At 48.5% G+C, this 26,093-nt stretch overlaps 1 protein-coding gene across 2 annotated transcripts in view; it reads left to right on the top strand.

The window, feature by feature from the left end:
* Positions 1-25,172, top strand: part of AP2M1 (adaptor related protein complex 2 subunit mu 1) — a 31,168-nt gene extending 5,996 nt beyond the window's left edge. For both annotated transcript variants that reach the window (XM_059731216.1, XM_059731217.1), the window contains exons 2-11: positions 6,793-6,905; positions 13,518-13,783; positions 15,326-15,408; positions 18,963-19,098; positions 19,217-19,358; positions 21,851-21,970; positions 22,487-22,622; positions 23,451-23,548; positions 23,681-23,792; positions 24,081-25,172. In XM_059731216.1, the coding sequence (XP_059587199.1) occupies positions 6,832-6,905; positions 13,518-13,783; positions 15,326-15,408; positions 18,963-19,098; positions 19,217-19,358; positions 21,851-21,970; positions 22,487-22,622; positions 23,451-23,548; positions 23,681-23,792; positions 24,081-24,215 (1,302 nt within the window). In that variant the 5' untranslated portion in view covers positions 6,793-6,831 and the 3' untranslated portion in view covers positions 24,216-25,172. The remainder of the gene's footprint in view (positions 1-6,792; positions 6,906-13,517; positions 13,784-15,325; positions 15,409-18,962; positions 19,099-19,216; positions 19,359-21,850; positions 21,971-22,486; positions 22,623-23,450; positions 23,549-23,680; positions 23,793-24,080) is intronic.
* The last annotated feature ends 921 nt before the right edge of the window (positions 25,173-26,093 follow it).

Genomic DNA, 26,093 nt, shown 5'->3' with positions numbered 1-26,093 from the left:
GGTCCACTGGCTGGATCCAGCTCATGGAGGGACCAGGCACTGCTCCTCCAACCCCATAGACAAAAAGACTGAGAACTGCTGATCTATTGCAGTGATTACTGATCTATTTTCAACCTTTTTCAGACTTGAGGCACCCCTTGGAAAATGCCAGCTCTTCATTTTTTCAGGTTTTTTTTTTTTTTTTTTTTTTTTTTTTTTTCAAATCTCTGGGTCTATTTTATAAATTGCGTTAGCAAATGTAATGGTACTAGCTTTGTGGCACCCTTAAAAAGATCATGTCACCCTGGTTGAGAGCTGATGATCTAGTATGTTTAATGGAGTACTGACTGGCCCTGAAATTTGTGAATGATCAGTTTAATCAACTAATGCAGATGTCATAATGCCTGTTAACTGAATAAATGCATCTGCCATACCTAGAAAAGGGGTGGGTTCACCACAGCTTCTGTTGTGCTTGCTGTAGGTTCAGGCTTGCATGTGTACACCTGGCAACAGCAGTTGCAGAGACTGCAAATGTAGTTCCCATCTTCAGGTTAAAGATCTTTTTATAATTGGCTTCCAGCTAGTTTACAGCTAGGCTGACCTTGGCTCCTAGGTTCAGTGATGGATGATTGAAACTTTCAGGCGTCCATCCTGAGCTGTATCTTGTATCTCTTGGCTATGAATATAAGGAAATAGAGCCTTGCATCGGGCGAGCTAACCTGAGAAGTCTGGCAGTGAAGAGAGGAACAGAGCATGAGTCAGTGAAGGCTGATTGAGCAATGCTGTTACTAGGAAGCTTTCTGAGTCATTCTGCTTTATGCACGGCAGATTGCTCCAGCTCCCTTGGATTGCAGGTTGTGGGGCCTCCCAATTCCAACACCCATGAGTCATTCAAAGATGTCAGCTTCTTGTGTGTAATAGGAACTGCAAACAGATGCAGTTAACCATTACAGCAAGCACCAAGATACCTCTTCCTTGCTTCTGAAATGGTGGGAGAAAATGTTCTTACACCTTTCTTGAGCAAGAAGGGTATAAAATATCTTAGTAAATTAAATGTACTGGAAAGTAAAAACAGCTCGTACTTAAAAATAACTAGAGGTGTACATCGAAATGATAGCCATTCTAGCTGATTTTTTTTTGCCTCTGTAGACAAACCCACAATCCAGAAATGGTCTGTTCAGTCTTGTCTTTACACTCTTCCTTGATCCTGTTTCTAAACTAGCTTTCTTGCTTGTCCCCCCCTTGAGTCTTGTCTTGGAGCAGTTCTGCTTTTAGCTCCATAACTCTGAGTTATTCATGTCCTTTCTTGATGCTTCATATCTCTTTCTGTAGCATGGAAGACTGGCAGATGAAGTGTTGCATGCTATGAAGCTACCAATATGTCGTCTTTGGTCTTGAGGCAGGGAGTGATATAGTACTGGGCTTGCTGAGACTCATGTCCATCTGTTCTACCTCTTCTGCTTCTAGTCTCTCTGAAGAACATAGGGACCACGGGAACCAATTTGTTCATGTTCAGGACTAAAACGGGCTGGCTTTGGAAAACAGAATTGCTAAAGTGAATGCAGTACTTGCAGGGAGTTGGTGTCATGGACTGAGCTAATGTGTTCTTGTCTCCCTCCCAGCTTCAGCTGATCCATATTATACCACTTGAAGCTTCGGTGCCAGCCAGTATACCTTGCAGAGTAAATGGAGATGAACACAGTTGCAACCAGGCTTAAGCTTCTAACTGGTGAAGAGCACTCCTTGATCACTGATCTCATGAGTTGGGACAGCACCGAAGGGATAAGAACCCTTCCAAACATGCAGCTTTGACCCTTGGATGACAGATGCCATCTACTGATACAGTTTGGGTCTTTTAAATGGTCTTTGTTTTACAGTATGAAGATCAATGTAAACTTACTCAAATACCATGTTAGTTAGGGGCTGTGTGTTTAGAGAAAAACAATAGTTGGATGTAATCTGTATATGAATTCACACTTAAATCCCAAGGATTTTGAAGAATTTAACAGGTAAGTACAACTTGTAAAAGGGTTGGAGCTGACAGTCCATTCCTTTTCTGGATTATTGCAAACTGCAGTGATGCTAATGGCAGCACAGCATGGGTATATCTACCTCCAGCACTGACTGTGCTATAAACCTAGACTTGGAACAGTCAAGCCACTGGGTGAATACTAGATCAAAGTGTCTAGTAGTTCACACCATCCTGGATTTCAGGTCAGGGTCCAGTTTCTTGATCTGCATCATGATCTTTAGGGCAAGTCATCTGGTCTCTGGCCTCAGTTTCTCCTTCCCAGGTGGGGAGAAAAGTACTTGCTTCCCCTAGCAAAGGTATAGGGAGAATGAATACACCAGACCCCTAGACACTACCATTTACTATTAGAGTATAAAAGGGCTGGAATGCATGGTTCACCAACTTGCTTTGTAGGTTAAGGACTCTTTAATTGCTACCTCCTCAATGTAGCAGTTGCTACTTCTGCCACTGGTTGGGACTCAACAAGTAGCTGATTATAGGCCTAGTTCTTTCTAGCAAAAAGCCTTTGTGAGTGAAGGAGACAACAAGTGATGTGGGTACTAGAGCTTGTTAAGTCAAGCAAGGGTGTTTCTGCTTTAAAATCACTGGGGAATCTTTCACCTTTTTTCCTTCCCTCAGTTAAGAGGATTACAGGAATTGCTTGACCTGTACTTCAACCACCTTTAGAAGGGTATTGATTTGGTTGGCATGTTAAGATGCCTTGCTTTTGCCTTGTGTGGTATTTGCTATACATCTCATCCTGTTTGATTGTTAAAGCTGATTTTTTTTTTTTTTTCTTAAAGCTAAGAATAGATAAATAAATAGCTTAAGTAGCATTAAACCTCCCCCCACCCCCAGGGGAGAGGCTGTTTAAAACTAGGATGTGCTTTCTAGGAATCTTCTGGATGAGGAACATCGGTTTCGTACGTAACAACTTCTGATCAGTTGTGCAAGCTTCCAGGAACCATACTTACAGATTTGGCAGAATATTGATGACAAACTGGTATTGAGGTAGGGCAGCTGAAGCTAAATGGCATAACCTATAAATAATGATGTCCGTAACTGGAGTCTGTGAAATGCAACATAATGCTGTCTCCTCTACAAAACTACCTTTATGAAACATGAGCGTTGTCCATGAAGCAGTCCTTATGGCTAACTACCAATGCCTCTGGTGCAGCTTTCCAAATGTCATGTGCAGCGCATCTTGCAGCACTAGTTATAGTGCTGCATGCACAAACACCAGTGCCATTAAGCCCAAGGTGTGTAGTCGGGGTTCTCGTGAAATCTTGGTGCTGGCCTTAAAATGCCGATTCTACCTTTGAATAGTAATATACAGTATGAGATCAGCAAATAGTATTTTCATTCTCTTCATGGAAGTCTCTTATGCTTCTAGTCATGCTTGTCATCTACAGACCTCTCCATCTTCTGGAGGTGAAGAGGGACTGGAATAGTTAAAACTTCCCATGGTGTGTTCCTGGAACATGCATGCGCCAACTTGGTATCTCCATCTGCTGCTGCTTGTTATCCTGTACTCATTCTTCTCACCCACCCCAAGTATGTGGGCGTTGGTTAATCTACTGTAACAGCGGTATGGGAGCAGTCGGTTATCGAAATACTCCGCAGTGTCTAAGTTGTGAGATACTTGGCTGGTCATCTTGTACTCCTGATGGCTTGTCCTGTCTCGTTTGCAGTGCTGCTTAAGCCCCAAGCAGCTGTTAGAATGGATGTTGTGGTATGGAGCTAAGTGAAAAGAGCTGGAGAAGCTATTTCTCTAAAGATGACTGTATGCAGATAAATTGTGCATCCTTATTCAGTATTAGTGGTGACCTCTGAGCTTCTCTGCTGTGAGGCTAGTGGAGTACATAGCTGAATTCCCAGGCAAAATTGACTCTTTCCCATTTAGAAAGGAAAACCCTGAAAGGATCACTGCTCAAAGCAAGGAGCTGAGGAGATTGGAGTCTTTTTTTCCCCAGGCTCTTTTGGGGGAGTAAAATAACTCGGATGGCTGTAAACTGCTTCTTGCTGACCTTCCACCCCATGAATCATTGCACCTCCAGTGAAAAATTGAATTTTTTTGATAAGGGCAAGTATTGATGGCTAGCAGCTGCAGACATCTTGACTGTTTATGTAGGTACTTTTTAATGAAGGGGAATTCTGGATGGGTGCCCTTTTTTGCAGGAAAAAGCTCTGCAGTACAGAAATGATTCTTCAACCTCATTGTTTTTCTGACTCCATAGAATCTTTTTTATCCTCTATGTTGCTTTATTGCAAAGGCAAAACTTGCTTACCTCTGAGCAAAAAGTAAGCAAGCTTTGCCTTTGCAATAAAGCACATAGATGATAAACAGATTTAATAGTGTGAGCAAAACAGTGAGGTTGAGGAATCATAAGGGGATGAAAAGATGGTGTTGAACTAGTCCAAGGCAGTTGTCTGGCAAACCATACACTAGCAAACATAATATAATATAATTGCGACTTTGAATTACACTTACAGAATAGATATGCAAACCAGCATAGATTTTTCTGCTTGTCTAAATGTCCACCGTGACAGGAAATGTAGTGAAGAAATATCAACCTAGTTATTGGCAGCTTTACTGTATACAAGGCAGTGGTCCAGTTTGGGATGAGTGGCATCCTGCATTTTAGGGTGTTCTTTTGGATTTGGAACTGGGCTGAGTAAGTAGTATGTTTAAAAAAATCCAGCGATGGATCGTCTTGTGCCTGTTCAGCACCCTTGATTTAATAGTTGCAGCTGCAGCACCCAAGATGAATATTATGCTTCCTGCAGATGTAAGACTAATGTCAAAAAAGCCATTGCAAACTCTGTGACCTTACTGCTGCTTAGTAATGAGCTTTTCTGCAGCAAACAGTTCAGTGACAACTTCCTTATTTGTCTCTGAGCTCTGCCTGAAATGAGATCTGTTCTTTCAGATCTGACACCAGTAAAATAAGTCCCTCTGCATGGGACTCCTACAATGGAAAACTTTGTTTCTAGCTGCAGAAAATGTTAGATGTGGTGATACTGGACCTAGGACTTGTTTGTTGTTTAAGCTTGTGCTGGCTAGCCAGGTTCAGGAGGCCAGATCTCCTATTTCTGGACTCTGTGGGGACCCCCAAAGCATTACTTAATCTGACTCTTTGGTGCATGTGGCTGTTGGCAGTGCACTCAATTTGCTGCTTAGCACAGTGTCCTGGGGTATTCTCTAGTGGGAGGCATCTACAAGGCTTAACGGTACCAGCTTCTGTTCTGTTCAGCTCTGCTAAATATCACGGTTCCAGGCAACTCGAATTGGCATAGTAATTTCTGCAACTATATGTGAAGACAAATTCTGTGCTGTAATGAGCTGCTTTATGGCCTGTAACTGCATTTCAGAAGTTATTACTGTGGAGGTGCAGCCTTGCACCTTGGAAAGAAGAATGGTGGTGATCCCTGGCATAGTATGGAAGATGGTTCTGATTTCTGTGAATATGACGTTGTCTTTAGTTAATGGGGTTGTATCTCCAATTCCAGTCTAGGGAGAGGAGTAAGAAAGTTCTCTTCCCATTTCCACTGGCCCTTACAAGGAGCAGCTATTTGCTGTTATGCTTAGCTCAGGGGTGGGCAAAATGCGGCCTGTGAGCCGGATGCGGCCCACCAAGCAATTCTGTCTGGCCTGTGGGGCCCCTAAAAAATTTAAATATTTAGCTGCCCCTGACTACCTGTCATGCGGCCCTTGATGGCTTGCCAAAACTCAGTAAGCGGCCCTCCACCGGAAATAATTGCCCGCCCCTGGTTTAGCTACTTCTCAGTATTCAGCTGCATGCTGGCTTGCCTTGTTAAATTGCTAATTGGTGTCAATCAGATGTTCCTCAGCCTTCATAGTAAGCATCTTGCTGAGATGAACTGCAGCATTTATTCTTGTTGGAGCTGTTTTGGGATGGGTTTATTGTTTGACAGCCTCTGGATTTGGTAGCACTTTTTAGAACTGAAGTGGCTAGAGGATTCCAGATTAGACACTACAATGCAGAGCTAAACAATTTTTTTTCCATGGTCACTGTTGCATTGTGTGGAGGTCTCACAGCAAGGGGCAAAATCTTAGAGTTGCTCCAAAGCTACACTTTTGTAACACAAGAGCTCCTGGCAGTTGACACACATTGCCTTCAGTTAGCACCTTACTGGCTCCAGGCTGTGCAGCTGGTGGGTTCAGGGTGTTTTGTGCAAGTTACAAAATGTGAATCCTCTCTAAACTTTAGTCCACAGTGAGCTTATTTGCTTTAACACTTGGAAAGGGGTGTCTGTGCCTGGCCTTCAGCTTGAGCACTTGGCAAGAGTCACAGAACTGATTGTACATCTAGCTTCCTAGTTAAGAAGGTGGAAGAGTGAAAGCCTCCTATGCCAATTCTGTCTGGACTTGCAGCTCTGAAAAAGGGCTAAGGTTACTCTTTCCAGCAGTGCCCAATAATGAACAGATAGAAGCTAAGAGCAACTGAACCACAAAGCTACCTTCATGGTGACGGATCATTGTTCACTTGCATGAATACACTGGGGCTTCATACATATCTTGTCCAGGCTGACAGCTGAACAAACAGCATCGTGGCTTGTCGAATGCTACCACCTTGCTGGAAGTTAGTATTTTTTAAGGCGATACAGAAATGCAGTGTTTTCAAGCTTAACTGAGCGTGCCTTTGACCTTACACAGATGTTGTTCATACTCCTTTTATCTCTACTAAATGTTTACAGTATTAAAATGTTGATGCCTAATCGTATCCACTGTACTCACTGCCACATACAACCCAATGCTGTCTTTTTTTTTTTCTCCTCAGGTCTTATGCAACATGGGAAGAGAAGACTAAAATTCCATCATGATCGGAGGCTTGTTCATTTATAATCACAAAGGGGAGGTTTTAATCTCTCGAGTGTACCGGGATGACATTGGGTAAGTGCCTCTGCTGCATCCTTGGCCTTTGCACCCCATCCTGCCTTCTGTGCGCAGACAGCGTTCCAGAGCTGCTTCCCTCTGCATTAGCTCTGCATGCACATGTGACACGGTAGCCCTCAAACTTGCTAGCTCAATTTACTCGTGAATCTCCTACACTTCTCTCCTTTACCTTCAGGGTCCTGTTTTCAGTGATACTTAGTAAGAGGAAGGGGGCCTCTGTTAGATACCCACCCCCTACAAGACTAACAGCATGTTGACACTCCAAGCACCTCTGAACTATGGATCATCTGAAGAATTGCAGTGAAGCTGGTAGCAGAGATGACCTGAGCAGGGTGCAGGGCCCAGGGCAAATCGGACAGATTGTGTGGGGCCCTGTCCCCAGACACGGGGAAGTTGGCGGCAGGCGGGGGTGCCAAGTGGCCAGATGTGAAGCTGGTGGCAGCACAAATTGCTGTGGCTGCTCCACCCGGCTCTGCAGGGCCCCCCCAAAGCATGGGGCCTGGGCTAGTTGCCCTGACATGCACCCCCCGCCCCCCTAGGGATGGCCCTGGCTAGTAGACTCCATGTTCCATAAGCTGGGCTTTAAAGTCTGAATGATAATGGCCTGTCCTCAATATACCAGTCCCATTGCTCACCTGTAGGCCCTTCTGAGTATAGGGGGTAGAGTGGTAACTGTTTCCATATGGAGAAAACTAATCTTTCTGAAGACTGGCATGCTGCCAGGGCTGCAGTGAAACCAGACTTCACTTGGTAAGCAGCATTTACTTTTGGGCATATGTGCAGAGCCTACTAGGCAAAGCACACAGCAGTCTGACTGATTTGAGCAAACAGAGGCCTCTGACATTCAAGGATAGTAGACAGATGATGGCAGCTGTGTTGGGGGAAGCCTCCTGAGTAATTGGGTCACCTTATCAGACCTCTGCTGTGTGCTGCCTTGCTCAGTTCCTGACTTAACCTTTGCACCCCTGCCCTAATATTTCCTTGTTGGAAACTTACTACCAGCTGACATTGCTCCCTCTTTGGGAGCTGCACAGTTCACCGAAGCTAATCTTGTCCCTTAAGTGTAGTTTTATGCTGGAAAGTAACTTTGTAAAGGCTCACTTCTGTATTGTAACTCTAGTGAGTTCTAGTTGATGATCAGATTGTCCTCTGTTAAGGCTATTCATACCTGTGCAAATGGCCTGAATGCAGTGAGGTGCACAGGGTCTTGTGTGGTGCAGAGAACCTCTGATGGGATGGCATGCTAGCCAAGAAGACTTTCAGATTTGATGGGGGGTATAAGACATGGTATTGCCACTTCACAGCAGATTTGCCCTCTGTGTTCTGTAGCCTGAAAAGTCCTTCTTACTCCAGAGATGGGCTGTGTTGTGGGGCTTAACCTTGCTGTGAGACCCAGCTGTTCCCTTCCTGTGGGAAGGGGGTGTAATACAGCTATTTGACAGCACTTTTTAAAGCTTGCCAGGTTAATAAGATTTTTTTTTTTTAAGGATTTCTTCTGTTCTCACTCTTCAGTTAGCCCTCATCCCAGTCACACTCTTGAGTGCATGATAGCCATGGGATAGATGGAAACATGGCTATCCCAGCGGCCTGACTCCTTGATACAGGCGTCAGCTCTGCAAGTACAGAAGACTTCTTCAATTCTGAGAAACAGCCAGCCTGACTTGATAAAACTGAATCTTCTAAGCCCCCGCAGTCCTAACCCTCTTCCAGAGATCTTTTGTGTGTAGCTGCAAGCTCTGGCCCTTGATCAAAGAGACCAAAGCAACTTTTAAATTTGATAAAGCTATCTCTTGGATGGTATAATGGGATGGTTTTGGTGTTGAGCAGCACTGGTCTGGAGGTCAGATTTTTTACTTTTTGTCTTGGCTCCTTAAAATGTCTTGAGCAATTCTCAGTAATAGCTAGGGTGATCCTTTTTGAGCCCTGAAGAGGACTTAAAGCTGAACTGAGTTTGCTCTCTAGCCTCACAATTTAGGAGTTGCAAGCTTCCTTGATGTCTCCATTTTGTGTGTCTAGAAATATCAAACCCAATGGCTAAGGTTTGCTAGAGGATGACAAGCTCGAAGGTATAACTCGACACTTACTGTAAGTTCTGTCCTAAGACATTCTTAAATGTGGGTGTTGGGTATTTTGTGTTAATCGGTCAATAAGGATCAAACCTTTTTGCCTCTAAACTGCTCACTCATGTTACTTCTGCATAGTTCAGCTTCACAGGTTTTCCCCAGAGCTGGCAACATATTTCCTCTTTGGATAAACCTCTTTTCTAATTTTAGTATGACAGCCTGAAAAGGGGCAAAAGTCCAACTTGGCAAAAATAATCTGTAAATCCCCTTTGCTTCCCAAAAAGGCATCAGGAAGCAAACTTGTAGCATGGCACATGAACTTGCTTCTGTGGAAGTGTTTCAGGGGAACTCTGGAAAACATGGCTATCAGGACAGAAAATGGCCTCTTTCCAGTCCACTAACTTCCTAGGTCTTTCTAAGCAAGCAGTCTGGCCCATGCAGGCTTAGCTTTCATTTAGTAAATGGGTAAATGTCTACTACTTTCATGAGGCTGTAGATGTGGCACTGTGATTGATAAGATTTCAGTTGTATTTTGCTGCCGCTGTTTGTGTGTTGACAAATGGAAGCTGAGCTCTTATGACTTGTGTGGAAGGAGCTTGAGTAGATTAAATCTATCTTGGTGTCAGGCAGAGGTCAGCTTTTAGATGCAGCTGTCCAGGGAGTCCCTTGCATTTTCCTTCTGATCTAGGAAAAACTCAGCATCATGTTGGGGCAAAACTGGAAAATGGGAGGCAGTGTCTTTGGTTACACTCAAGCAGCTATTTGGCTCGTCAAATCCATGGGTATCAAGTCTATATATTAAGGATTTCCTGCAGACTTAGAGCTGAGCCAAAGCATTGAATGGTTTCTGATGGTGTCTGGCCTAAGCCTAGGAAACAGGCTTGCAATTTGGTCCCACCAAGCACGTGTCTTCTCCAAATGATGATCCTGTGAGTTACGAACTTTTTGATGGAGCTGTGGAGTTTAATTGCCTGCTGCTGTGAAGTTTAATTGCCAGACTAGCAAACAGTGAAACCGTGTCTACTTCAGTTAGTTATTGCAGTGTAGTTACTGGAAGGTGTACGTGTCATTGCTGCTCCTGATGGCTTTGACATTGGAGGACCCAGAAGGAACTAGTTACTAGAGAAGGTTCTTCATTTTCAGGCTAGAGTCCTACTGATAATGCCGTTTTCTTGGTTGGGGGTGAGCAGTCAACTGGAGGAGGCTGGGGACTTGCCCAACTGGTGCCTAAGCTTCATGTGAGCAGTAATTGGGGCTTCAGCCTCCCTGGCTCTCAGTGGAGCATTTTAAAGTAGAGCATCTGCAGTGGTGGATTACAGCCTGCGTGTTGGGAGAAACTCAAAGCTGCAAGTCTAGAGCAACTAGAACCCTTCCCCTTGTGTACGTGTAAAACTTCAGATTGAATATGGGACTTGAGCAAAGTGGCAGTTAATGGAAAGAACCATTCCCTTGAATTCCCTGCCACTTAACAAAGCTGAGGCTTTTTGCTTGCACAAAGAATGGCTTAAAATAAATGCGTAGTGCATTGGTCTAAGCAACAAGTAGCTGCATGCATAAATAGGACTCACTTAAATTGCATAAAAACAAATGCAAGGCAGTTCCTTTGGGATACCATGGAAGGGGGATTCAGTGTAGCCTCCAAGCCCACTAGCTGAATAGTTTACTTCTGTAATAAAAGCTCTACTGGATTCTCACATCTAGCCCTAGAGCAGTGGTTTTCAACCTTGTATTTTTTTTTTTGTGGACCCGTTAAAAAAAAAACCAAAAAAACCCACTTTTTATGGAGGTGTGGAGCCCTTTGAATTGTAATTGTGGGTATTCAGATACTTTTCATTCATCATTGTCATCTTTCATGGACTCCTGGGGGTCTGCAGACTCTCACAGGTTGAAAACCACTGCTGTAGGGAGACATTGGATAAGAACATGCTGTCAAGTATTTCTGCATCTTCATTGCCAAGTTGCATGCCCTGTAATTCTTGATCACTTGAATCTTTTTAAAAACTATTTCTAGTAATGCTCTTCTGCTTTGTGGCTGATGTTCTTTGTTCTTAGGATCTCATCATTAACAATGCAGCATCTGAATATCCAGGAAGTGTCCTCTCTCCATGCTCTGCTTCTGTCTGACTTGCTGTTAATCCCTGTGGCTGGGCCAAGCCTGGGAAACTTTAGCCCAAGCAGTATTTTGTTGGGGGAAGCATGGCAATGGAAATGTCACCTTGCATCTGTAGCATCAGTCCTGAAATCTGGTAGGGATAAAAATGTATACTTTCTGAAGTTGGGCTTTTCCAGCCCTTCTAGCTTGAGACTCTTGGGTTATTTTTGAAGCCTTGATACTCTTGGTGACTGTCACTTTCTCTGTAACAAACTAAATAGAACAGTACAAATTGGGTAACATGGCGATTTCAGTCAAACTTTCTAATTTAAGATCCCAATTGGATTAGCAGTCTGGCAGCATAGATGCCTGTTGGCACTGCCGGTCTGTGTGATGCTGCATGTTCTGCTTGCAAGGGCTTCATTGCTGCCCTGGCTTGACTTCCCATGAAGTACCTCCTTGGCCTTCTATGCCTGGAAGCAGGGGGAGGGGGTACTGTCTTCTCCTTGTCTCTTTGGTGTCATTGTGCCTTGTGTGTGTTTCTAACCCTCTCTCTTGTTGCTGTCACTCCTCCTTTCTTCGCTGGCGCCATTTCTGTCCATCCCATCTCATTGGCTGCTGTAGCAATAGGTAAGAGACGTGTCGCAGGCCATGACTGGCACTGCACAGTGGGGAGTTTGTGCTGAAAAAGCTTCATTCACTTGAGGCTTCCCCTTCCATCTTGACCCAGTCTGGCTTTTTGGGTTCTTACTTTATTCTAGCAGGGTAACTTAAAGATGGGAGGGATGAGGCTTTGGGAACAAGCTGATCATTCCTTGCTGTGTGGGTCTGGTAAACAGTGCTGCTGCATCTCACTGAAAAGCTCAGGTGGTTTGAGTCAGATTTAACTTCACAGAAGAAACAGACTTTAGCTCAGAAGGCATTCATTAGGCTAGCGCAGACTAGTAAGTAATGCTTGAAAAACTACTATGTAAGTGAAGGTTCAGAGAGCTGGCATGTTATCTGGCCCCTCTTGAGGGAGGGTTGGCTAATAGCACCCCAAATGGGTAATGGTATCCCTTAACCTGCCTAGCAAAATGCAGAGGTATCGGTTTCAAAGATACCTTTCAAAGACGCTTTCCTCACTCTGATTTAAATCTGTCTTTCTCCTTTGAGTGTCCCCCAACATAACTGGGTCAAAGCTAAGGTGCTGTGAAGGGCTATGGTGTAGTTGATGGATCCTAGCTAGCAGGTAGGTGTTGCTTTACTTGCAGGATTGCAACATAAAGGAAAGGTGGCACAAAGCTCTTCCTGGACTCTAAAAGACTTAAATTGGGGAGCTTTATTCCAATAACTGCTGGTCAAGATGGCAAAACCATGTTACAGAAGGTTTCAAGGCTGGCCTTGGGAGTACATGGGTTTAAATTCCACTTCTGTAAAAGTGACTACATTTTGAGTAGAGGCTTAGTTCAGTCTATAGTGGATGAAAAATCTGTGTGGGTTGTAAAATGAAGGATTAGGAAGATAACACAAGATATTTGGATTAAGGAGCTGTGTAGGAGAAGCTTGCAAAACACCCGACTTGTACTGTGTTCAGAACTTGTTTTCTGTGGTCATAAGGACAGTTAAGCCATTCAGTAAAATGCATTTTTATAGGCGTAGTTTACCTTTTCTTGGGTCTTGAAGCCATTGGCCCTTCTGGCCTGCCACACTTGAAGCAGGAGCAAGAAGTGTAGATTAGGAAGAGCAAAACATGCCAGATGGTAACAGACACCATTTGGATTGGCCTCCTCAACCCCTCCCTCCCCTCCTGCAATGCTTTTGCTGTGTTTGGAGGTGAAGCAGAACTGGGAACAAAAGTGTCCAGGGAAGAGCAGCTCTCTCCTGTTCCTGGCTAACTAGTCTTGGGCAAAGGCAGGATGTATCCGTAGGATGTGCTAGACTTGTCAGTGATGTGACAATGACGGACCCTTCCTTTTGGAGGAATGGGAGTACACTTAACATACTGCGGGGCGGAGGGGCACACAGGTGCAAAAGCTTGGATATGGGGATAGGAAGCAGGTGCTCTTAATCTGATAACTTGCTTCTGTAACTATGCCACAGCCTTCCCTGGTGTTTGGTGTCTGACTGAGCCAGCCAACTAAGGTGAAGTCAGGCACTGGCTCTTTGTAGCTAGTGGGGGGAATTAACTCCCACCTTAGCTTATCACTGAGCCATAGTCCAGAGCTGCTTAGAGACCCAGTTGGCCCCTCTGTCTCCTTTACCCTGTACACTGCAAAGTTAACGTTGGTATAACACTTCTAGGCCCCTGTTATTCGGTGTCCAAAGGCACCCTACCTGAAAAGGGGATTGGGGCACGTGTTCATAGCTTAACCAGGCATCTTGTCCAAGCAGCCAGGCAGATGTTATGCAGCCAACTCTATACAGTACCTGTGGAGTGTGACTCTGGCTTTCTCTTGCCCGACACCCCTCTAGGCGGAATGCAGTGGACGCCTTCCGTGTCAATGTCATCCACGCGCGGCAGCAGGTGCGCTCGCCTGTCACCAACATTGCCCGCACCAGTTTCTTCCATGTTAAACGTTCCAACATCTGGCTGGCCGCTGTCACCAAGCAGAATGTCAATGCCGCCATGGTCTTCGAGTTCCTCTACAAGATGTGCGACGTGATGACTGCCTACTTCGGCAAGATCAGCGAGGAAAACATAAAGAACAACTTTGTCCTGATCTATGAGCTGCTGGATGGTGAGGAAATTCCTTTCTGGCCCACTGCCTGAAGCACAGTTGGTTTCCCATAGCTCCATTTGCTTTAGTCTAGCTTTGTTATCATGCTGGTCTGACATTCATGTGGGATTGAGTCACTGCTTCTGGCACTGCTTTGAAATCTTTTGGGAACATCAGGCATTCAGGGGTTGAGTTCTCCTGCTTCTCGGAGCCTTACTTCTGTGATAACTGCAGCATGCCTTGCTGGCAAGAATGATGTAAAGTGTTTATGTAAGATGGAGCAAATGGCTGTGGGATTTCATCAAAAACATGTCCTTCACGCATGGCCAATTGCTCTTTCTTTTAGTGTCTTTTGTAGGACTTGTTTTATTTCAGTCCATCTTGGGAGTCTCCGGGCCTTCCCTTCTAGCAAGGCTGTAACTCCTGCCTCTCTTGGCTGGAGAGTTGGCTCAGCCAACATAGCAGCAAGCTGCAAACTTGATGCTGAAATGGCCTTCTCATTATTAATATATATTAACTAGCTGTGGGTCAGGGAGTCTCACTGCACCCTGCCAAGTTGGTGTAGTTCAGAGCTGGGCTAAAAAGTAATGGCTGTATGGAAACCTTTCTGTTCTCTCACTCACTAATCCTACACTGGGCAGGACAGCATCCCTCTGGAGCTAAAGACCCGCTGTTGAGGGAGTCTGGCATTACTACATGCAGTCTGTAACTCTTCCACTCCAAATTCTGGCTGCTCTTCCTCAAGGCATCCTCAGGAGGAGCAGGCTGGGATGTGCTGAGATTTCCTAGTATGCCTAGAGGCTAGTGCTCAGTTAAGCTCTGCAGATTCCTCAGAGCTGTGGAAGAACTGGCTGCAGTTTCTTTTCCCTGGCTGACTGGGAGCCACGGGCCTGCCCTCTGCCAGTGAGCAGAGTGGGAGAAGTTCGGAAGGCGCAGCGTCACTCTGTATTCGCATTACAGGTTTCCTGTCCCCACTGGATCCCGTGGGTGGCTCGCTCCCTTCTGGAGGGCCCGAGCTCGCTCATGCTCTCAAGGTAGCTAACGGCTGTTGCTCCCCTGCGGTGTCGCTACTCTGCTGTTATTTTTTTAGGTTTTGATTTTTATTGCATCTTCATGCGAAAATCAAAACCTAAAGAAAATGCTGCAAAGATAGATTATTCTGCTGTTGGATAAACCCTTGGATGTTTGTGGATAAATCCTCGGTCAGTGTCCCCTGGTTGTCCGTCTCTGGTATTTGTACTTGGAAGTGTACAGCCTCATAATAAGCACTAGCTTTTCCCTTTCTGACTGAGGAAATCTCCTCTACGCCTAAAGACTGTCTTCCTTAGATAACTCCTGCAGTTCATCTGACCAGGCTGCCCCTGTCCTCTTGACTAAACGCTGCATTGCAAGTCCTGGACTGTCTGTGTTCCCTGCTGCTTGAACTCTAAGGCTTTATGGGGCATCCATGCACTAGACTTCCCTCTCTAGGAACTCTTATGGGTGCAGCTGGCTGTGTGGGAAGTGACTTGTGCCTGTTGCCTTGGGGTTTGTCTGAGCTGATCATTTTTTACCCTTGTATAGAAATCCTGGACTTTGGCTACCCTCAGAACTCTGAGACGGGGGCCCTGAAAACCTTCATCACTCAGCAAGGCATCAAGAGCCAGGTAACCGAGGGGATCTGGGATGCACTGCTCTCTTCCTGGTCTAGATTTTGGTGGAAAAATTCTCAAGCAGATCCCACAAGAGCTAATATAAGCCATATGCACTGTCCATGGGGCCAGAGCTGGGCTGGCACAAAATACAGGGTTGAACAGTTCTTGGGGTCGGGGGGGGGAAGAAGGGAATATGAAACAACATATTACACAAAGCTTTGTGCCTGCCTGGCATGGACTGTGGTGTGTCTGAGTGTTAAATTGAAACGGACAGTGCAGCTTCATGTTTTTGTTTTGTATCAGCTGAATGATTTGGCAGGTGAGGGCAAACCTGAAACCAGCAGAACTGTAAAAATAGCTCTGCTAGATGTAGATCTTGTCTCCAGCCTGCAGGAGCGGAGAGGCTCTTGCTCAGATCTCAGTGTCTCGGGCTACAGAGCTCTTCCACATTCCCTTAGGCGATCTGTTCTGCAGCCTTTGTATGTGGGAGTTTTTTTTCCTCCCATGTGCCCCCTCCCCTCCTATTCAAAATTCTTCACCCTTCAGCATTGCCACTAGAGTAGCACATAAGCCCCAAATGAAATTAGGACCTGCTGTGCCAGATGCTCTCTCTAGACACTAGGCAATCCCTGCTGTGCAGAGCTTCCAGTTCTGAGAACTTATTTCATCCTCCTCTCTTGTCTCTAGTGCTATGTTAAGTCTTCTACATACTTCATGGAAGTACTTCTGAATGGGAAGGGAGCCTCCTAAAGGGAGAAGACATGGCAGGGTGAAATCAGATTCATTTAGAGGCGCAGGCCTTTTTTTTAAGAGAACCACCTGCTTCCTCAGATGCTAAGGAAGGCATGTAACAGCATGGTTTAAGGCACTGGACTAACCTGGCCTTGGATTCAAAATTCGCCTCATCCGAGCCCTGGGGGAGGCAGTGGTCTTCCTCAAGGCAGGATTATGTAGGTGTTCACAGCTGCCTTGAGCGCAGTTCCTGACCTGCCCCTGGAGGGGAGGAGGAAGAACCAAGTGGTGTGAATGCACTTGCTCAGTGGTCCTGTGTCGGAAGGCAAGGCAGTGGTCTCCACCTTCCTGGGGCTTCAGGGGTGCTGCTGTCCCTCCAGAAGGCCTAGGGCCCTGCCCAGCAAGGCTCCACAATGAGCCTTTTCCCCCTAACATAGGGAGAAGTCTGCAGCAGAGAACTGCAGCTAAAACATCTTCTTGCCCACTCTGCAGAACAGCAGAGGCTTTAGCTGGGGGTTGAGGAGCCTTGTTTAAGAGCTAAATGCTAACTTTTGCCTTGATTTGGCTGAGACTCTTCTAGAGCTACAGAAGCTTGATGTGGAGCCTGCCCTGTTGCTGCCTTTGCCATGGATGAAAAGGCCTTGAGTCTCTAGCTGCAGCCTTTTGGCTTCCCTGGTAGCTTGGTTTTAAAAAAAACAAAACCAACCCAAAAACAAAACCAAAAAAACAGGAATCCAGTAGCTGTGGGGTCATCTGAATCCCTGGCCTGGGCAGGTAAGCAGATGTGGCAGCCCTGGGCCCTGCTCATCTTCCCTCAAACTGCTGACTCCTGCTTTAGCAGGAAGTATCAGGGCCAGATGTGAAGGCTGTGGGGAAGCTGCTCTTCCGGGCTCCCTCCCCCAGTCCCCTGTGCCCCTTGGCTCCAGCCTGCTGTAATCTGACACGTGGATGGGGGAAGAGGGCTTAGGACTCAGACTGGCTGAGTCAGCTCTCCTTCCTAGGAAAACACTCCACTAACCCCATCCATTGCTTCCTTCCTTTTTACTATTCTGCTCGTCACGCCTGGTTTTAACAAATCTTTCCGCTCTTGTGCAGTATGTTTGGACTCAAATCGTTGTTCCTGGCCTTATTGAATAAATTTGTAGATGCATCCAACCAAGTAGTGATGTGAGCTCCCATGCTTTGTGTAGTTGCATCTGGCTAGTGGTGGTGACTAAAGTTACGGTTATTAGAAACAAGTCTTTGCTAACTCTTCAGTTGACTTGTGCAGTCTTCATAACGGCACATGCTGGGAGTGTCGTTTTGCCTGAGTAACTGATACTTGTGCTATTGGAATTGGAGCCCCTGGTATCATGTCTGCTCAGTCCTTCCTGTCACTGCACCCAGTCAAAAGCAGTAGCCTGTCAGGTGTTCAGGGGCACAAGGATACATGTATGGGGAAGCTTACTGACAAGGTGGGAGACCACAAGGCATATCACCTGGGAAGAAGCAAAGCCCTGTATGGGTAGTGCCTTGAGTGCCTGCCTCTCTCTATTTTAAGGTGTTGCTACTAGCATGATGACCCAGCTCAACACCAGACAAGCCCAGCAAGCAAACCCCTTGCTAGTCGCATAGCTGACTGCAATACTGAGCTCCCATGCTGCCCTCTTGCGGCCACAGCCCCTAGGGATGCTACAGTAGTACCCGCCTTTCCACCTTACAGCCATGTTGGTGGAAGACTAGGACTAGATTAACTGTGTGTACATGTTTCAAGAGTTGCCTTCCTACCTTGTAAGTAGTAGTGCCCTCCTGTGACTGCAGCTTCCTTCCTTGTCGGGTCACAACAGAGATCTGGAGGTGGCAGTACAGACTGCACTCCCAGCACATCAGGGGCTCTGATGCAGGACAGGATGGCCAGCCTTGTTCTCCCTTCCTTCTGCCTGTCCTGCCAAGCAGGTTGCAGGCTCCTGCCAAGCAGGTTGCAGTCTCTTGCCATGCACTTGAGTGGTGCAGTGACAGTGAGTGGTTTTTTTTTGTCTGAATCCCTAGAAGGCCCGAGTTCATGGTGAAAGCCCCGTCGCACATCCCTGTTTTCCCACGTGATGACAAGCTGACTGGCTTTGTTCCTCTCCTGAAGTAGTCTTGAGCCTAACCTGCCTTTTTTCCTTCCTCCCCTCTTGTTACTGACCTGCTTGCCTGCTAACCCCATGTACCACACTTGCTGCTATACGTCTGCTTCCTCCTACCCTCTGCGTGTGACTGGACCTGCTTATAGCACCAGGTAGGAAAACTTGCTATACAGTCCAGCAAGTTCTTAACTCTTTTCACGGGACTAAAGACAAGTGTGACTGCTACTGGGCTCCGTCTAATTGGAGCTGAACTTGACGCTGAATTTCTATTCCCAACTCATGCCTGCTCTTGCCAGCCAGAGACAGCAGGCCAGATTTTCAGTGAAGCCCTGAACAAAGTGTTCAGCTACGTCCATTACGTTGATCTACCTGGGCCATAGTTTGCTGTAACCCAGCCACAATGGTTCAGCATAGCAGTCGTGGGACTAATCTGCCTGTAACTAACCCACAGCCTGACTAACGGTCTTCCACCTTAGTTAGACGGAGGTTCATCCCAGGTTGCATATTGGCTACTGACTGACTAGTCACTCCAGCAACAAGGGAACCCTTTTTCATGGATCTCATCAAGCATGTGGCAGCATCCCTGTCTAAGGGCAAATGCAGTGTCATACCTCTTGAGTTTTGCCCCAGATTCAGCTGCCTCAGACTGACTGGGGGGGTCTGGCTTCAGTCTTGATGCCTAACCTGGGGTTTCTAACAACAAGGTGTTTTCCTCCCTCTTTTCAGACTAAGGAAGAGCAATCTCAGATCACCAGCCAGGTGACTGGGCAGATTGGCTGGAGACGCGAGGGGATTAAGTATCGTCGGAATGAGCTTTTCCTTGATGTACTGGAGAGTGTGAATCTCTTGATGTCACCGCAGGGTAAGTAAGGAGGATGAGCCCAGAGTCCAAACTTCCATGTGGGACAGGAGTGTGGACTCTTAATGGGGAGTCTTACACCTCCAGCATGGCTTCAGTGATCTTGTCTTCTCCACCCCAGGGCAGGTTTTGAGCGCGCATGTATCTGGCAGGGTGGTGATGAAGAGCTATCTGAGCGGAATGCCAGAGTGTAAGTTTGGCATGAATGACAAGATCGTCATTGAGAAACAGGGCAAAGGGACTGCAGATGAAACGGGGAAAAGGTAAGAGGGGCTGGAGTAGGGTCCCTTATGAGCCAGGGATGCCCTCAAAGGGTAGCAGTTCCTTCTGATGTTGTAAATAGCTGATCTCTTTCTTCGCTTCCAGTAATGATCCCCAGCCATCACCTGAGGAGGCTGCACTGTTGCTGGTCTCCCTAAAGGGTAAAAGGCATCAAAGGACTCCTGGCAGTAGGATGTGCTGCCAGCCAGCCAAAGCTTTGGTGCCATTCCCTACAGGAGGCTGGATTAGACTGGGGTCCTCTGGATCTGTCATGCCTGTACCATATTCATGGGGGAGCCTTGAGTTGGGTGACTAGTATTTCATTCACTCCATGCTCAGCGGCGCAGGCCTGTGCATGGGGAGGTGCTCCCATGTTTGGGGTATGCTGCTGCTGATCCCGAAGAGGTAATAGAGGACAGATGTACAGCACAGTCCCTTTCTGTGGCCAGCTCGGGCCAGCCAGATTTGCTGGCCCTTGAGCCTCGGCTAGAATGGCCAGTTCAGCGCACTTGTCCCTGCACCAGGTATGCAAATGGAGACTTGCCCTGCCCATCCCAGGAGCCTTGTTGGCTTTACCCTTCGTGTTGCACCCTCAGTCAGTTCCCTTGCCCTCCTGCTGTAGACAGGCTTGTGCTCTTTCCAGCCTTCCCGCTCGGGACTAGAGTGCTGAAGCAGGCAGCGGCTGGCTACAGCAGTGAGTCTCCTTCCCACTAACACATTACTGATTGTGTTTCTTTTGTTTTCTGCTGACCCCAGTGAATTGGGCAGGTAGATAATCTGCTTCTGCTGTGTGCGCACTCCTCCCTTTCCTGTCTCTCGCTTTGCGTGACTTGTGCATGTGACGCAGACTTCGGATACTTCCCACAATGGTTCCTGTGACTGAGCTGCTACTTGCCTGTCTCTAAATGCTAGTTCTTCGTTTGGTTCTGAACTGTTGCTCTTTACCCAGTACTTCCAGTCTAGCTGGCTGTAGATAGAAAGATAGACAAAGCCTTGGTGGAGGGTTGCTGCTGTGGCGAAATAACATGGCTGGGCAGGCTTCCTGCTGGGGTTGGGACATGCAGAAAACCTTCTCTGGCTGTAGGTAGCCAGTAGCAGGTACCTTGCTCCAGGCTTTCTGCAGGTCGGGTTCTGTAGGCTTGCTGGTAGATACCCTCGCAGCATCCCTACTTGGAAAGACTATCTCTGGCATGGAAGCAGGAGTGGGGGGTAGACTTTGTGTTCAACTCCACTTCCTGTGGCTGTATAGTCTTGCGGGGGGCAAGAATTGGAGCTGTCACTAGCTGTGGTTACTGGTGAGCAGGAGCAAAGATGTGCACTGCCCTCAGGTCTTGACTTTACAAATTGCAGTGAGCCACTCTGAAGAAGTTTGTCTTCTGTCTCCATTCTTGCCACAGGGCTTCCCAGTTGCTCTGTTGGAGTGTAGCCTACTCTGGTGAATGGCCTAGTCCACTAATACTGACCTCCCATGGATGTGGGAGGGCACCAGGTCCCACAGAGTCTCTCCTCTGACAGACTAGGAAGGAAGTGGACTTGCTCTTTTGAGGCAGCAGTAAGCACAGGCCCGTGTACAGCTGGCGTGCCCAGGGCCTGCACAGGAAAGCAGCAGCTGACTGGGCTTGTCTAGCCTTGCATTTACCGAATCCCAAGACGGGCAGTCACTACTCACAGAAACAGACAGTCAGCTTGCACTTGTGAAACGTGGACACACTAACACAGTCCTATTTTCCCAAAGTACTTGCCTCTCTGCTCTGACTTCCCCCTGTATCACAGTATCCCTTCACCCCTCCCCTCCAAGCAGCTGGCCAAATGAGTGCTGCCTACCTCTGGGCTGTAACAAGGGCAGCTGGTCCAGTCCACGTTAGCCCCTGTTCAGGTGCACTGCACTGAGCTGTGGTCCCCTTTTAGTCCAGGAGCAGTGCAGGTGACTCCCAGAGGTAGAACACCAGAATATCACGGTCTGTGGCAGGGCAGCTGTGTTCTTCGTGCACCAAACACGCTGCGCTGACTGACTCAGTTGGGAGGTCTGGAGCTGCCTGGAAACCTGAGCTGTGCTAGTCCACGACTCCCATGAGGAATCCTCTGATCAGGAAGATGCCACAAGGGTATCCCTGGCCATAGGACTGGGATGCTGCTGCACGCAAGAAGGGGGCATCTCTCTTCAGACTGTGCTGCAGGAAGCCTGCTTGGGGCATGGCTGGCAGGGCAGACTTGGGTGCTGTGGGGCCAGCCTGGATTGAGGGTACAGCTGAAAACCAGAGCTCTCGGGCAAGTGTCCTAAAGTCTGATCTTGGCAGCTTGAGATGGGGGAACCAGTCTGCACTGGCAGGCCTGTGTTCCCTGAATCTCTGCTTCTTCCTCACTTCTTGGACACGGCTGTGATGGCAGTATGCTCTTGTAGACTAGTCTCACCGTGAACCCCAGCCTGGGCAGACTCCACGTGCACCCTGATACTCCCGGGGCTGCAGCTGATACTTTCTGTCTTGTGTTTCAGTGGCAAACAGTCCATCGCCATCGATGACTGCACTTTCCACCAGTGCGTGCGGCTCAGCAAATTCGATTCAGAGAGGAGCATCAGCTTCATCCCGCCCGATGGAGAGTTTGAACTAATGAGGTAGGGATGCCAGGAGCGAGCAGAGATGCTATTGGCCTACATGCCACCTGAGGGCTCCTATGGTGCTGTTAGTCTCCTGCTAACTAGAGTTCCTGGAGCCCTCAACAGGATATTTTGCCCTTGTACCTCATCCTCTCCAAGTCATGTTCTCCACCAACTAAAAGTGAAGCCTTGCAAACCATCATGGCAGTATGGTGGTACCACTATTCTACCCTGAAGCCCAGGGCCACCTCTTCCACTACTCAGCAGTGCCCAGAGGGTGTAGTTCTTGAGAACCAAGCCCTACCATCAATCTGTGCAGGAGCTGGGAATCCAGGCTCCCAGAGCTGTTCTTGACTGTGGCCTCTGCTTACCTTCTTCTGGACGGTTCATTTAAACTTCTCCGTAACTGATGCTCTCCTACCAGCCATGGATGGCCTCCCAGCTTGGCTTTGGAAGGGCAGCTGCTATTTGAGGCCCCTAGAGCGACCTCCATGGCAGGCTCAAGTGACCGGTCACTCCCTTGTGTCTGCGCAGATACCGAACCACTAAAGACATCATCCTCCCCTTCCGTGTGATCCCCCTGGTGCGGGAGGTGGGCCGCACCAAGCTGGAAGTGAAGGTGGTGATCAAATCCAACTTCAAGCCCTCCCTGCTTGCCCAGAAGATAGAGGTAAGAGATGAATGACCCCAGAAGAGAGCAGCAGGAGGCTTAGCAAGGCCCTAGAGTCTTTGACTTCAGGCTGAGACCAGAAGGAAGCATCACTAGGTCTGGCAAAACTGCCAGAGCCACAGAATGAGGGACACTAGTCCAGCTCTGTAGACGGCTCCATTCCTTCCCCCAGGCCCCGAGCCGGCCCCACACGCTGTCTTCCAGTTTCCTGTGCAGAGGCTGCTCTCGGAGCGTTCCAGAGCTTTGAGCTCTTCGGGGTCTTGCACTTGCCCGATGCTGCCTCAGGCAAGTGGCAAAGAGCGACACAACATGCGCATCGCTACTGGATATGCCACTGCTCTTGGTCTGGGTTGCAGTATAGAGCTTTCTGTGCCAGGCTACTGCTGACGGGGACCCTTGACAGGCCTTTGGTTCCTATGCAGTCTGGTCCCTTGAGACCTACTGCAGTGGGCCCACCCTTGCTCTAAGGGGGCCTGCCAACCAGTGTGGCCTCACTTCCTGAAGCAGAGCTGCCTGCCTGAGCTGAAGGGAGAGGCCTCTGGCCACTCCTGGCCTGGCTTCCTCTACCCCCATGGCCAGTTTGTGTGCCAAAGGGGTTTGAAGCATCTCCCCAGGCTCTGAAGCCTCCACTCCCTACTGGGTAGAGACCTACTTGTAGTGGCATTTAGTATTTAGTCCGCACTAACCAATAGTGGGCAGGGCCCTGAAATGGAGGCTGTAGGGAGGACCAAGGCAAGGGGCTACAGGGCCTGGGCAAACCGATTGGAGCCTCACGCACAGCTGCATGCACTGACCAGACTGGGCCTGCCCAACTGCTCCTTCTTCCAGGTCCGGATCCCAACTCCACTCAACACCAGTGGAGTGCAGGTCATCTGCATGAAGGGGAAGGCCAAGTACAAGGCCAGTGAGAACGCCATTGTCTGGAAGTGAGTGAACCTGGGTCCCAAGTCCGCAGCAGGGCGCAAATCAGTGCTAGAGGCTCTGCTCTGCCCTGAGCATAGGGGGAGGAGGGGAAGAGGTGCCACCTAAGCTCTGACTCATCTGGCTCTCTCCACTAGGATTAAGCGCATGGCAGGAATGAAGGAATCCCAGATCAGTGCAGAGATAGAGCTACTGCCCACCAATGACAAGAAGAAATGGGCTCGGCCGCCCATCTCCATGAACTTTGAGGTAGGTGACTCCACCAGGTCTGGCCTGAAGGGCACTGTGTCACTGCCTTTGCCCTGGGAGCTCTTGTGCAGCTCAGACTTCTAGGGAGACCCAGGAGTGGGCAGGGATTGAAGCTGCCTCCAGTGTTGATCTCTGATAGAGGGCAGAGCTTTTCCCCAACAGGCACTACAGCCTTCTACCCATTGCCCTCTTACTTGGATATGGGCCTGAGCAGGGGTTCTCATGGTCCATATTCCTGCAGGTCCTGTCAACCTGGCTCAACCTCTGTTGCTTTGTTCTCTTGCACAGGTCCCGTTTGCACCCTCTGGGCTGAAAGTGCGTTACCTGAAAGTCTTTGAGCCAAAGCTGAACTACAGTGACCACGATGTGATAAAATGGGTGAGGTACATTGGCAGGAGTGGGATCTACGAGACCAGATGCTAGCCCCGAGAACCTGGCGGGCTCCCTCTCTCCCCAGCCAACCCCCAGTCTCCTCGGTCTCCAAGTACGTTCAGAGAACATCCATCTGGCCCCCTCTGCACATGGATTGACAGATGCCCATGGCTTCTCTTGGGAACGGACTCGTCTGCCTGTGACCTGTCACAGCCGAAGTTCAGAACCCAGCCATGGACAGGAGGAGCGTCGTCAACCTCCTGCTTTCTGTCCCAGGGCAGGGAAGGGCTAGTCTAACCACATCCCTTGTGATCTTTCTAGGGAACGTCCACCATTAAACTCCTCTTCTGTTGGTGTCTCACTACTTGCATCATATCCTAGTATTTTTGAAGTTCTTGTGCATATGTACTCGTAGAATAGGCCTGAAAAACCATAGACTGGACAAATCCGAGTTGAAGCTAACCTGGCTCTGTACTAGCTATTGCTGTTGTGGTAGGTGTTGCTGTACGCTCTGAGGCACCGAAGGGGATGCCGGGCTTTTGGGCCTGGCTGCCTTTGTTTCTTGCAAAGTCTTCAGTAGCGAGTCCTGCCGCGGGGAGGTTTGTGACCAAACAGCATGAGGGTTTGCCCCCTTGCTGGTGTGTATGTGGGTGGCGCAGCATTTCAAAGCCCATGCCAGGTCCTTGGAGCACTTTCCCACCCCTCCATGTCCCTCACCTGCTGGCTTACTCGAGCCAGAAGCTGTCCCCTCATTGCACAGCACCAGGGTGCAGGGCAGCCCAACTCTCCGGGATGGGAATGGCGGGGTCCGTCCTCCACAGTCTGCAACGGGAATGGCCAGTAAGAGCCCCTGCCCCAGCCTCCCCTCTCCACACTTCTGCCGATGCTTCTGGGCCGATAGGAATGCTGCTGCTACCCACAATCTTCTGCTTCTGGTAGTGTGGTCTCCATTTCGTACAGTTTGTGATTTTTGTCCAGTTCTAGACCTAATAAAGTATGTAGAATGGATATGGCTGCCTGTGCTGCTGTTCCTGGGCTGCGGAGGAGCTGGGGCTGGGGTCTTCCAACCGCAGAGGGAGAGAAGCTGGTGGGTGAAATGGAAGGGGCGAGAGCAGCTCTTCTGGCAACAGCAGCACTGCTCACTTGGCTGCTGGCTTCCCTGACTTGGCTGCAGCAGGGAGCCCTGCCACAAGATACTGGTCTCTGCCTTGGTGCTGGTAAGCAACTCCTCTGGGACTTTGTGCCTCTGGTCCTGGGCTAGGGAAAGCCACAGTCCCACAGTTGTGTGGACTTGTATCTGCGTCTGGATGCCTCTGCTCCAGTGCAAGGTGAGGCTGCCACCTGTGACCCATATGTTCCTAGAGAGGGGCATGGGTGAAGTTCATGGAGACTCCACTGGACTGTGGTTGTGACAGGAGCTGGCTGTCCCACTGCAGGCTCAGGCAAGCACCTCTGCTCACCCCTGCAGCACTGGGTGCCGGTGTAATAGGAGCTCATGGCAGCCTTGCTTTGGCCAAGCGCTGGAGCTTGTGTCCTGGATGGCTCCTTGCCACTGCACTGCTCTATCTAGTCCCTTATGTGAGCCTCACTTCTGGCTGGAAGCTCCTGAAGTGTAGTAGCCACATGTCAACCCTACTTGTTAACTAGGTGCTCTGCAAGGGCAGGGTTGTTACCAGCCCCCCTTGTCTCTGGGGGGAGTAGCACAGCTAGGTCTAAGTCCCCTTCTGCTGAAGTGAGGTCTGAGCCCAGTGCCCCCCACCTATGATGGGTAAGCTGTGATGCTGTGTGAGTACTTGCAGCAGGGTGGCCCCAGGCTCTGGGCCTGCTGCACCCTGTGTGCTGTCCCAGGAGTGAGGAGGGGCATCCTGCACCACCACCACCCCCTGCAGGAAGGGATCTCTGCGTGGAGCTCCCTGCATCAGGCACAGA

This window comes from Alligator mississippiensis, chromosome 7 (genome assembly GCF_030867095.1).
Source record: "Alligator mississippiensis isolate rAllMis1 chromosome 7, rAllMis1, whole genome shotgun sequence".
NCBI classification, from domain to species: Eukaryota; Metazoa; Chordata; order Crocodylia; family Alligatoridae; genus Alligator; species Alligator mississippiensis.
This window is presented reverse-complemented; position numbering and strand designations above follow the sequence as displayed.